Raw genomic sequence first — 14,050 nt, forward strand, 5'->3', positions numbered from 1 at the left:
TCCCATTAAAATATTCATAAATATTTGAATAAGTTACCCCTTAGGTTGCATTGAGTTCTGCATCTGTGATTTTAGCTTATTGTAATTTTTTAAATAATTATAAAGTGGTCCTTTGGGTGTCATAACAATTTAAATACTTACCTATTACTTTAGAGACTTCAGGGACTTAAAATTTATTTATTTATATATTTTAAAAGTTTTGTTTAAGTAACCTCTACCTACATCAAATATAGGGCTTGGATTCACAACCCGCGATCAAAAGTCAGACACCCCAACTTATAATTTAATTTTAATTGCTTTCATATTTATTTAGTTTTTATCTTGATCCATTGTCATCTTTTTTATTTCTGTAAAAATTATACAAACATACATACTTCATGGTAGACACAACTTATATATGAATGTGCATGCATCCATGTGTGTGTATCTTTGTATGTAGATGTATATGTATTTTTCTCACCAGGATGATAAGATCTTTTAGTATGCTACAGGCTAAATATTGTCATTTATTTATCCTGCCCAGGGCCAGGTTCCTAATAGACACTTATTGACTAAAACACTGCCTTTTTTAAATGAATTTTAATTACTTTTCTTTGTATCCCTTTTAACACCTTTTGTTTTCATATTTTCTTTATACTTACTGATACATTTGTGTCTTCTTTGTGACCTAGAGCTTTTCAATATTTAGACACCAAGAATTTTACTATGCCAAAATGTTCAAAACTAGTTAATCAAGAGAATAGATGTTTCATAAAACAATTTTTGGTTGCTGAAGTGATTAGTTTTCCTGATGGTGCTAGATTGGGAAAACAGTATGCAATTTAGAGTTAGAAATTTAATATAGAATTTGAGGAAAATAATTTAAACTTATTGAGCCTCAGATTTTTTTTTTAATTCAATGTGTCTTATTATGCTTTGGAGATTATATGACATAATAAATGTGTACCAAAGTATGTAGCATGCAGGAAGGGCTTGGCAAATGCTGCTTTTCTTCTGTTCCAGAATTTAATGTTCAGTTAGAATAATATATATATATATACACATTATATATATATATACATTATATATATATTATATATACATATTATATATATACATTATATATATTATATATATGTATTTGCAATTTTGAAGTGAATTTAGGTGAGAATGTGGCATTTACAAAGAAACTAAAGCTATTTATATTTTCTTTTAAAACCGTAAGTTTTGTCTTTTGAGTCACTATTAACGCAAATCCCTTCCTAAAGGAACAGTACAAAACATTAAGTAGTCTGAAGTATTACAAAAGCTTATAAAATTGCTGATATAAGCTCAAATGTTTTAAAAAATGATTTTGTCGACCAAATTGTGATTACCAATTTAAAACATGTCTTCAGTAGTAACATTCCTGACAGGATCAAGTGTGAGGCATTTACTGTAAGTCATTGTATTTGAGAAAATTCAGTAGTACCAGTTCATGTCAGAAATACATTAACTTTGCCTTTTCCCCCCCCCCAAATTCCAGGAACAATATGAATTATATTGTGAAATGGGCTCCACTTTTCAGCTTTGTAAAATTTGTGCTGAGAACGACAAAGATGTCAAGATTGAGCCTTGTGGGCATTTGATGTGCACCTCTTGCCTTACAGCATGGCAGGTATAATCAAGATTTAATGAGCAACACTCATGTCTTCCTTATATTCTCTGTTGCTATTTCTCTTTTCAGTTTTCTTCATCTTAATCATTCAGCAAATGATCTGATAAGTGCTTTCTTGGAGTAATTTGAAAAATCTTATGTGTTTGATTTTCTGTCTTATATAATTTCATTTTTCTTGCTGGCTGTGTTTTATATTGTTTCTTTTGCATGTACAATTTAATTTTAGGATTTAGTCATGAGTAGTTTGTAACTCTGTGACACCACTGATTTCAGAATGTCACATCAGTATTTCCAACTAATCATATTGATGTGATTTATGGTGGGTCAGATTCTATTTATAGTAGGTCACTTTCTGAAGCAAAGTAAATCCTAGGAGATAAATCTTATGTTGATGTTTCAGCAGGCCCTTTTCCTAGGAGGAGATGTGGCTCCTATGTCATGTATGTCAGTGGCTACGAATGGGAAAATCTGATGGGGAAAGTCTCCCGAATACTTACAGTTCTCACAGAAGCAGGCATAACATTTTCCAGTTTACCGAAGCAGAATCCAAGTTACCTCTTATGCAGATATTCAGTAAATACCAATTGGTTTGATGTTTTAGAATAAGACCCAGAGACTAACTAGTTTCCCCATGGGCTTTCTTCTGTTTCTTTATCTGTAACAGAGGTTGTGGATTGAAAATGAGTCTGGACAGATTTCCAGTTTTGAATATTTGAAGGATTCACAGAAGATTTTGATCAAGTCATTTTTTCACTGCTGTGTAACATAGTATCAAAGTCAATATTGTTGATGGGGTTAAGAAAGCAAGTAATTCAATTTTCAAACCTTCTTAGAAATTTTGCTATTGAGTATATAATCGACATCCCTACCCCATTCCTGAGCCCTGTCAGGCTTGATCTTCTGTCTAACCCATAGCCTTGGCATTGCCTGTGGAAGAGGGGTAGCCTTAGAGGCTCAGGCCGGGAGAATGCAGGCCCAGGAGCGCTGGTGCTATTGAGCTCATTACTTGGTAATAACATATAATGGTTTTCACAATCTTATGAAAAGGAACGCCTTCTTCCTTGGGGGAGGTTTGAAAGATGGAAGAAGCAAAAGAGGAAGAACTAGAAAGTGAGTTAAATTTGATTTACTTTTTCAATGCCATTTCTGAACTCCCAGACATTTTTGCCACCTCAGTAAAAATTGTTCAACATCCCTACACTTCTCTCTTTCAGTGTGCATAGGTTTGTATTTTACTTAGGTTTTCCTTGATATACTCTCCCTAATTTCCCTTTATCCCTTCATGATGTTGGTGAATTTTGTATAGTACAGGGAGAAGGTGGAGGAAGAGGGATGCTCAGTGTGGCATCAGCAAACTCATTCTCAGTGTGTAGGCACTTGATTGCTATGTAAGTTATGTTAATAATTTTTCTGCAGACGTAACAATGTCTTTTTATAAATGACTTTCAACAAGTTATGCTGGTAGAAGAGAGAACTATGTTTGCAAGTGTATTTCACATCAATCAGTAGAAAATAATACAGAGATATTGAGTCAGAGCCTGACAGATAGGACTGTGTCTGTTATGATGATTTGCTTTACCTGATAACCCATTCGGTGTCTCAGGGTTAGTAGAGGCCAATTATATTTGTCATAGTTGGATTGTGACTTTGTATTGACTTATGCCTTCAGGGTGGTTGTATGGTTTTCATGGGTACAAAGAAACTAAAACTTTGTATTTCTTCCTAAAGAAAACCAGAATTTTAGGCTGGTACAAAATCCCAGTACTCTGTGGACCTATGCTTGGTTTTGGCCTCTACTCTCGGGGCCTTAGTCTGGGAGCATACACATATTTACATATGGCAGGACTTGGCGCCTTTAACTTGCTACCTACCTGGTATTTGGAAGTTAAGTGGGTTAAAAGTCAGAAGCTCCCATTAGTTTGGAAGAAACCTTTGATTAGTAAAGATTGTTTAAAGCATAATACAAAATAGCTGTTTACCTCGAAGCCCAGAGTAAGTAAAACAGTATGACTGAATATAAAACAAACAGATTTTATTTATTTTAATTTTTGTATACATCTTGAAAGAAGTTTATGTTAAAAATTTCAGGGACAATAGTATACATTCTATTTAGTAAGTTTGTGAACTATTTGCAACAGGTATGTTATGTGCAAAAGACACAGGAACGTTTCCCTGTCGCCATGACTGTGTTATTAATCCTTTGTCCCTTATATCACCACACGTTTCTGTATATTACTGTGTATTCTCCAAATGGTACAGCTCCTCAGTGCCTTGATTCACTTCATGATTTCTAATACTGGTCTAATGGCCTTAATTAAGATGTGCCCAGTCATATTTGTAAATTGTTAACATTTACTTTTTTTTTTTTTTTTTTTTTTACTCTGAAGTAGTTCTCAATTTTACTTTTAGAAATTGAGGAACTGAATAAATTGCCAAGCACTGGAAACAGTCTTTGAGTAAAATTTTAGCAGAAGGTCATTATAAAGTGCAGTAGTAGTTTAGTAAGTGAACTAAACAAAAAAAAAAAAATGACAAATGCAAAAGTACTCAGAAAGTTGAAATAATCAGATTATATCACACTTTTATTAGCAAATAATGTTATTTTAATCTGGTCATAGAAATTTGCATATAGGTTAATGAAAAATGTTCAAAAGCATTATTTCAGCATTATTTTTAATTCTTCCCACACAAAATACTTTGTAATTAATAAATATTCTTGTAATTAAAAAAAATTTATGTATGTCCCTGTAAACTCTTACCTCATTGTATTTGTATTGTAAACATTATATATTTACCTATTTCTCTTCTAGAACCTAGTTTAGAATCCCTCTCTTCTAGTATTGTTACTCAGTAAATATTTATGGACTATATGGTAAATAGTGTGGAGAGAAGACTAAGATTACATTGAAAACATGTTAAATAGATAAATTAGATAAATTGTTGATATTGTAGATCAGATGTCTTAGTTCTGTTCATTTCTCTTCTGAAAACTATGATTTTTTTCAAAGACCTTTTATTATGCTCAAGATCTGAGAATGAATTCTAAGAATTTTAATTCTCAGATTTGTTCTATTCAGTAGCTGCTGGATGATTCCCTTCAACTTTTCACATTTTGATTTTGTCCACTTATTTTTAAGCCACATTATTTTACGTTTATTGCTTGCAATAATGCTGGCACTAACCTAGAGGCAGTGAAACTGAGTTCCTCTTTATTACTTTTTTAAACCAAAAAAACACACATGGTGACCCCTGATTCACGTTTTCTCTACACTGAAGAATATTGTTCTTGGGCCAGGTTTTAAGAATTCCAAAGTGATATACCATAGTCTTTATGTCTCAGTGGGATCTTAGTGGTCAAAGGAAATGTCAACTTTTGAACATTTCCACTTTGGGATAACCTGAATATTTCTACCTCTGCATATAGATTTCACAAAGTAGTACTTCCTGCCAACCAACACATCTGCCTATTTTCATATAATATGAATAGCAATTTTTGACAATCATTTAAATATGTTACTGTAAAATGCCCATTACTTAATAAAAATCAAATTGTTACAAAGTTATTCCAGTTAAAATGCAGTTGATAAACTATAGATCTGCTAAAAAGCCCACCTTATGGCCTCAATCACTGCTCACAGGATTTAACCTAATTGATGGTGAATAGAGAACTAAGAACAGTTATTGAACATTTCTGTAGTTCTGCAGTATAATGTCAGGCATTGTATCTAAACTTGTAGATGCAGTGGGAAATGTATGAGTATGAAGTCTGGATAAGAGTACAGTATTCATGTCTCTCTTTTTCAGTGTTTTCCAGATTCAAACTGGTACAGAGCTATAGTCCATATTTCCTGACTTTAAAGCCAGAGTTTTTGTTGTATATGCTTGTTTCTTTTTTCTGTAGAGAAAAGGTTGTTTTCCAACTCACTTATGCATAGGCTCGTTTGTTACTTTACTTGAGAGAAGCATACATAGCTTGTTTCATCCATCATTCTCCAACTTCTCAAGTCCGTTTACTTATCTTTTTATTTAGGAAACATTCCTGGGCATCTGCTCTGTCCTGGTTCTGTACGAATCTGTGAGCTAGGAAGAATACTTAGACTCAGGCCTGACCCTCAAGAAGTTACAAGTAAATCTGAAAGTTTTATACAGAGGCATGGTATTAATAATAATTACTTGAAATGAGCATCCTGTTATCTTTCAAATTTAATTATGGATTTGAGACATCTTTTGTTACTTTCTACTCTTTTGGTTGGGCATGCTGCTAGGAAAAGGATTTTAAAGGTTGCATGTCTGCCAAGAAGCTCTGATAAATCAGAGTCCAATAGGAAAGAAATATTAAACCCTGACCATAAAACATTATGTGTCCAGCCAGTATGCATTTTCAGCAAGTCATTCTTCACCAACTTTTCCTTCCATTTGATGCCCTACTTTTGGTTTAATTGAATTCACTGCAAACTTAAATTTTATGTAATTAATGGAAACCCTAAGAAATGCACAGTAGCGGTGTCACTTAGTTGTTACAGGCTGCAAGTGGTTACCCTTTAATTTTTGTCATAATGGCCCATTAGTCATGCCTCTGAAGAGGTGTCAGATACTTCTTTCTCCTTCTGAAACATCTGTGTTATTTAATAAATTGAATAAGCAAGGCAGAGTTTGCACAGAATACTAAATAAGTTGGATAATCAACTCTCTAGAGGCAATCTTTGAAGCAATCTCTCTCTGGGTGCGGCGTTTCTGTTCTGTCTTTGGCAATAAAACCTGCAGAGTTTTCTTTCACTTCCTTGCTGTTCCATAGATATTAACAAAACATTTTTCTTCTTCATCCAGAACTCCTCCATATCTTCCTTTTTGTAGCAGCAGATTGAGCAGCAGTGATGGTGCAGGCTTACTACATGAGGTGTAAAGTAAGGGGCTCTTTTCATACTGGTTTGTTTTGTTTTGTTTTGTTTTGTTGTTTTTTTGCTCCAGGAATCTAGAAAATGTCTTCTGAGCTTGTGAATGGCACAAATTCCAAACTATATTCTTCAAATCTTCAAAATAAAAATGGGTAGGGGCACTTGGGTGGCTCAGTCGGTTGAGCGACTGACTTTGGCTCAGGTCATGCTCTTGCGTTTTGTGAGTTCGAGCCCCGCGTCAGGCTCTGTGCTGACAGCTCAGAGCCTGGAGCCTACCTTGGATTCTGTGTCTCCCTCTCTCTCTGCCCCTCTTCGGATTCTGTGTCTCCCTCTCTCTCTGCCCCTCCCCTACTCATGCTCTGTCTCAGAAATAAACATTTTAAAAAATTCAAAATAAAAATGGATACATATATATCAGTTGGATATGCAGCCTTGTTTTGAATTACTGCCAAGGACTTTAATTCAATTAAAAGTAAAATTAACTTTTTCCTGTGATTATTACTTCTGTACTTTTTCCAAATAATTTAAAGGAAAGATATTAGAATGTTCAAAATAATATTTCATAGAGTCATTAGATGAAAATCAGTAAGCCCTGATTTTAATATGGAATATGATTAAAGAGATTTATGAATGTCCCATATTTAGAGAGCATTGTGGGGCAAAAAATGTGTAGTTATCTAAGAGAGGAGAGAAGCCAGCTCACATGGTCACATTTAAGGCACAAAGAAATAATCTTTTTCTGTATCTTCCCTCAAAAGCAACCAACCTTCACATTTCTAGCCTCAGTGTAATTTTGTAACCTTAGTACTACAAATAATAAAATTATATTTGCCTATAAGAATGTTGTAAATTGGTATTTCTCCCCTTGATTACATGTTGTGTCTTTTTGTATAAAAGTGATAAAGTGTTGGAGCTCCTGTTTCACTGTGGGAGTGATGTAGGGGCTACTAGAGTCATTAAAAGATGTTACAATTATTTCATGAACTACAGTGATGACAGTAGGAATGAAAAGGAGGAGAAAATAAAATTTGGTAGAGCAAATGCTTGAGTCCAGTGACTGTATTTTTTTTTTTCAACTTTTTTTTTTATTTATTCTTGGGACAGAGAGAGACAGAGCATGAACAGGGGAGGGGCAGAGAGAGAGGGAGACACAGAATCGGAAACAGGCTCCAAGCCATCAGCCCAGAGCCCGACGCGGGGCTCGAACTCACGGACCGCGAGATCGTGACCTGGCTGAAGTCGGACGCTTAACCGACTGCGCCACCCAGGCGCCCCCAGTGACTGTATTAAATGGGGTCTGACTGTATCGTGCTGTGCCTGGACAATAGCAGGTATTGGCACCTGGGAAACATTTTCAGTTGGATCTAACAAAGGCCTTTAATAGGTGCTTCAAAAGTTGACTCCCTTAAATAAAGCATCCTCAGAATGCAAACGCATAAACTTCATGAATTAACATTTTAAATTGGGTTCTAGCAACAACTATTTTAAAAGCTCTTACTATGTAAAAATATATCCCAAGGAATCCTATAATTACTAGGACAAGTTTTTCATCTTCATTAAAAGCTGAAACCTTTCAATTCGAGTGAATAGAATATTTATTGATTAAAGTAGTTTTGTAATTTGAACAATAGGGTTTTTTTTTCATTTTTGAATGATCAATAGTAGGCAGCTACTTTTAAACTTCATCTTAACCTAGGGTATGAATCTGATCTTAAGGAACTACACCCTGATGCTGCAGTGTAGGATAGTGGTAGTGTAGTGATGAAATGATTCGATTCATATAACAGGCCACCTGAATGTAATTTCCTGCACACAGATGCTTAGCTATGTGACCTCCATCAAATTATATAAACTCTCATTTTTTTATTGGTAAAATGAGGATGATAATTGTACCTACTTCATAGCGTTAAATGAATTAATACGTGTATAGTGTTTTCAACAGTGCCTGGAATCTTAGTATTGTTCCTAATGTAGTACCTGATAGTATCATTTAGGAAACTGTCTCATATTTCTGATTATTCTTAATTTATGAACATTGGTGATTCTGTGGTTTAAAAGTAGTTTAAAAATTGCATTCATTTCATAAGGTGGGAATTCTTGTGGTTGTGTGAATTTTTTCAGATGTTAAGACATGTTTCCTCAGTTATCTTACTATACTAATTTGCTTTTGAAATTATCTTTATAGTAATTCTGCCAGTATTTGCATAGCACTTTGAAAGATTTGAATTAATTTATTTTTGAGATATCCCTTAAATTGTACATTCCCTCATTACACCCTACAGAATAAGATGAATAGCTTACCCAGGATCACACAGCTGTAATTGGTGGGTGTAGGGTTCCAATTCAAGTGTCCTGATTCAGAATGTCTGTGCTTTCTTTCTGACTTGGTGTTTTCATGGGCCTCACAAGTTAAAACCAGAAGAGCCTAGATTCACCAATGTCTTTTGTGAAGTAAAATCTGAGTCCATTAGAATGGATGGAGTCCCAAATGCTTCCTCTTAACATTCTCAGAATGTGAATATGTTGAGGACTAGAAAAGGAATTATTTATTGGTTTTCTTTATTAACATATGTTCCTTGATCTTGCATTAAGTATATGTTGACAGAAACATTATTTTAATTATTGAGGCACAATCCTGATGAGTTATATGTCTATCGAAGACATTCTTCATGTGTATTCAATCAACCATATGACAGAAACTAAGGCAGAGTATCAAAGTGGCATTTGAGAATTTATAGTTAGACCTAATTTGCATATGGCAGTATTTAGTTTACAGAGAAAGAGTGATGGGTGAAGTCATATTAGAGTAAATATCATTAAGGAGACACGTTCATTGTGATCTATGTCTGCAAATCAAAGTGGATGTACATTGCAGCTGGGTTTTGGGGGGGATTTTTTTTTGTTTTTCATTCAGTGAGTAATGTGAACCCTCTACAAAGATAAAGCTAAACAGAAAATATTTTTTGTGATGTGTACTCACAAAACAGCTACTCTAACATACGTCAGTAATTTGTATAGTATTAAACTTCCAGATAGCAGAGATGGAGGAAATCTAAATTCAGGTATTGAAGAGCTAGCTATTCCTAATCTTTCTCTTGGTACCACCAAGATGCTGTTATTACCTCCCCCTGCTCTCTTTCCGAACCCCTCTTTTCAGTTACCCTCTGTTGGGAGCTCCAAGTCATCCTTCCCAAAGCAATGTGCGAAGTGACATTGAAATTTCTAAGAGAAGCTTTTGTAGCTGAGTGCTGTGGCATAAACATTGTGGGCACTGTACTAAAAAATAATGACTTTAATATTTACATCAAGGGTACTGATTTTTAGTTATGGTAATTATACTTTAGTTAAGTATTAATAAATTTTTCTGTTTTTAGATACACACTAAAACATTATAGATGAATTTATGTAATGTATAGGATATGCTTCAGAATAATCCAAGTGAGTAAGTGGAAGGTACAGATGGAACAAGATTGGACATAAACTGATAGTTGTTAGAGTGGAGTGGTAGGTGTATACAAACATATTACCCTTTTCTCTCTACTTCTGTATATGTTTCAGATTTTCTATATATATATTTTTTAACATATGAACAAAAGATGTGTCTACTTAGGGCCCAGAGTCCTACTTTCTATCCTTCGTGCACTAAAGACAAACAAGGAACATCTTTCCTATCTTGCCCTTATATATTAGACTATCTTTTTGAAATTATCTTACATAGATCTGTTAGAAAATTCCATTACAGTCACAGAATATGGATCCCTTTTGACTTTTCTGATAAGGGGATTTTATCTAGATGACAACATATTGAATATGCACTTACGTTTAATGTTCCTGTTAACAAAAGACAGGAGAAAGGTTTAGCTTTCCTTAAGTATTTATTCCTGTGTTAGGAAATGTTAATGTAATATAAAATAATTAAGGCGTAGATTTATCATCTGTTGTAGAATGATGGAGCAAAATATTTAAGTTGCCTTGAAGCGCACCAGCTTAAGCATATGCAGCAATAAACATCAAAGGATTTTGTATCGGCATGCCTGTATTTCTCCACAGCACCTTAGTTCAACTACTTTACCATTCCAAGTTTCTTTCCCAAATTATCTAACAGTAAATGAATAAGGAAATGCTCTGCTTTCTTTTCATTGACCTATGCAAAGAATGTTTGTTTTTCTTTTTTAACAATTGGTGTGGCAAAGAGAGATGTTCAGTTTGTTAATCTGAGTGATATTTGGAAAAGAATAACCCATCCAGCACATGATCTGCCTGAGTGACAGATCAGCAATTGTCCAGTGAGAGGAGAAGCAAAAGTATCACTCCACTACTGATCAGAGTGTCACCGGAGGGGATGTAGATCACCAGTTTCCGACCATAACAAGTGGGTGGGACAGTCTTAAGTACTAAATGGTTTCTTTAAAGATGTTAGTTCTCTTTGCATCCCTGTCTCATCTCTAAAAAGGTGCTGATTCATCTCATTTCTGCCTTTAAATGATTTTATGATTTCTTCTATTTTTTTAAAGCTTACTTATTTATTATTGAGAGGAGGGGAGACGGGCAGAGAGAGAGGGAGAGAATCCCAAGCAGGCTCCACTCTGTCAGTCCAGATCACGACATGGAGCTCCATCTCACAAACCGTGAGATCGTGACCTGAGCAGAAATCAAGAGTCAGATGCTTAACCAACTGAGCCACCCAGACGCCCCTGCTTTTTACTATTTTTTAAATAACACACTACTAAAATCAGGGTAAAATGCAGAAACAAAAAACGATGGTGAGTATCAGACACCATCTATTTCTAGAAGACAGCATCATATGCAGGGCGAGAACACAGTCTTCTCCTATTTCCCTGCCAATTGTGAATTCCGGAATTGGGAGACTTTGAACAAAACCTTCAATAATTACCAATAAATGAGTTTCTGGCCCAAAAGTATTAGCACAGATCTTTTTGCAGTATCTAATTTGAAAGCAAGATGAGAGGTAGAATTTAATATTTCACATGGCATTATATCCCAAATGAGCTGGGTCAGAGTGACAGGCTCTCAGGACAGATGATGGTTTCTGGATGTAAATTTACTTTTATTTTTTCCCACCAATTATAAATCAAGACTTTTAAAAACCTAGGCAATTAAATGGAAATATTTATCCATAGTTACATGCATAGGAACTTTTCCAGAATGGCTGAATGGCTTGTTTTAATTGATACTGCTACTTTGTTTATAATGAATTTTTATCAAAATGTCCTTTTTGTAGAATGTTTAATTAGCTGGTGCCTTTTGGTAAAGAGGGATATGATTCAATTTCCATTTTCCTACAGGACCCTGAAGTTTTGAAACATTACAATTGTAAAAGAACATTCAGAAAAATAGTTAGGCTCCTTTTCTTAGGCAAATCAGAGTTTTTTTTTTTTTTTAGATAAATCTTTCTTTGAAAATTTGACATACTGAATGTTTATCACATTTTGTTGGTGTTCTACTCTGTTAACTTCTTCAAGACAGATCTTCCTTCACTCTCACTGCCTACCCTAAAACCTCTTGTATGCAACTTCTTTTTATAGCTGGAGAACATTGGCCCCTCTCAGTACTGTTGTATTTGAACAAAAACCAATTACATTTTTTGTTTGTTCAGGAGTCAGATGGCCAGGGCTGCCCCTTCTGTCGCTGTGAAATAAAAGGAACAGAGCCCATCATCGTCGACCCCTTTGATCCAAGGGACGAAGGTTCCAGGTGCTGTAGCATCATTGACCCCTTTGGAGTGCCGATGCTGGACCTGGATGATGATGATGACCGAGAGGAGTCCTTGATGATGAATCGGTTGGCAAATGTTCGAAAGGTAAAATTATAAAACGCAGGTTTAATCGGAGTCATGTGTGGACATGAAAAAGGAATGATGCTGTCCCTAATGGGCTATGTCTGAGTGTTTGGGGGCTTGGGAAAGAAACATGGAAGAATCAAAAGAAAGGTGAAGACCTCGGTAATGTTGATAGGCTGATGAAATCATACACAAAGAACTAGAGTCTACTCAAAGTTCTTTCGCTGCTTTTAAACTTCAAAATGAGAGATGGTGAGAGCTTACATATAGAATCCAAGATCGTCTAAGATGGGCAAAAGCAGTCCTGTGAATAAAAAATTAAGAAAAATTAAGAAAACTAAGAAAATATAAAAATTGGTAATGATGAAACTGATTACAAATAGTCTTTGTTAAAGTCTAAAAGAAGTGTCTGATAGTGATTTTCTGACCAGGAGAGCCAGGCTTCCATTTGGCTACTGAGAATTCTGTCACATAATATTTACCTTTGTGAATTTACCATAGTGTGGGGTTTGCTTATCAAAATTGCTGACTCAGAAAATGGACTTTGTGAATTGAGAATGGATCCTACATGCCCAGTTGGAGTAACTAACCCCACAAGAAACTAGTCAATAAACCAGAATGCCAACTGAATAATTTACAAGCCAGAAATATAATGACTAAGAGAGCTGGCCTCTCAGATATCAGGCCATGCTCTGTACGGAAAGATATGTGAAAGTCATATTCACAAAGTTTTGCGTTCTCAAAATCAGAGAACTAGCAATGAGTGGTACAAAAGTTGCTGAAAATGGAGTGTGAAGGTGTCCCCTCCTGGCCCTCCTCCTGACTCATGGCAGACAGGGCTAATCAATCATGGCGCTCATCCCTACTGAGGTCAGACCTGGCCTTATAGAACCTCCGCTGCAGTTCATTAGGATTTGGCAGGTAACATGAATCTTATTTGCCATGTAGTTGGACTGATAATAATGTGTAATGGCATCAGATCATTTGCATCTGTCTCCGTGGTAGAGAAACACTTGGCACAGAGAACAGAGGAGGCATTTGTTTGGGTTACTCCTTCCTTAACTGCCTTAAGTTTATCTCCTGGCTTCCTGTATTTTCTACATTTCAATGTTCCATGCTCAACAAAGACATATGCCCATGGGATTTTTCACCTGTGCAGGTATGTTACCATCACCAACATGGCCACTTTGACATTTTTGGTCTGAGATGACTTCTATTCTTCATATCATTAATTTTCATAAATGTCATAATTTAACTCGCAGAGAAACTACTCTTGATTCTGTCCTTTAATCCTGACAACTAAGTTTTGAAGGATATAATCCCTTTCACCCCAGAGATAGAAGAAAGGAAGTAGTTATTCCTCAGTGTCTTTTATAGGAACAAAGATTTTTCACGTATTTTATTCTCTCAACAACTTGGAGAGGCAAATATTCTTCTCATTTTTCAGATAAGGAAATGAGGCTCAGACTACACATGTGACTTGGCTACATTAGTAGGTTGTAGAAACTAGATTCTAACTTACGTTTTCTGGATAACAATACAGTGATGTATCCCAAACCACATGTGTAACTCTCTCCCATGCAGAATCATGAAATGGTTCCTACTAAGTCAGATTATAGAGTGTATTGCTAGAATATTTATCATACAGTATTATTAAGTTTAAATAATGGTGGTAATTAAATAGTGACATTGATGATTTCAGTGACAGGATGCTGTTCT

The 14,050-nt window shown here is 35.2% G+C and overlaps 1 protein-coding gene across 7 annotated transcripts in view; it reads left to right on the forward strand.

The window, feature by feature from the left end:
• The window catches only part of CBLB (Cbl proto-oncogene B), a 214,958-nt gene that overhangs the window by 127,799 nt on the left and 73,109 nt on the right, over window positions 1–14,050 (forward strand). For all 7 annotated transcript variants that reach the window (XM_086675534.1, XM_086675533.1, XM_086675536.1 and 4 more), the window contains exons 9-10: window positions 1,505–1,636; window positions 12,149–12,352. In XM_086675534.1, coding sequence (XP_086531660.1) covers window positions 1,505–1,636; window positions 12,149–12,352 — 336 coding nt within the window. The remainder of the gene's footprint in view (window positions 1–1,504; window positions 1,637–12,148; window positions 12,353–14,050) is intronic.

Source organism: Puma concolor, chromosome C2 (genome assembly GCF_028749965.1).
Source record: "Puma concolor isolate L17-30 chromosome C2, mPumCon1.1.hap2, whole genome shotgun sequence".
NCBI lineage: Eukaryota > Metazoa > Chordata > Mammalia > Carnivora > Felidae > Puma > Puma concolor.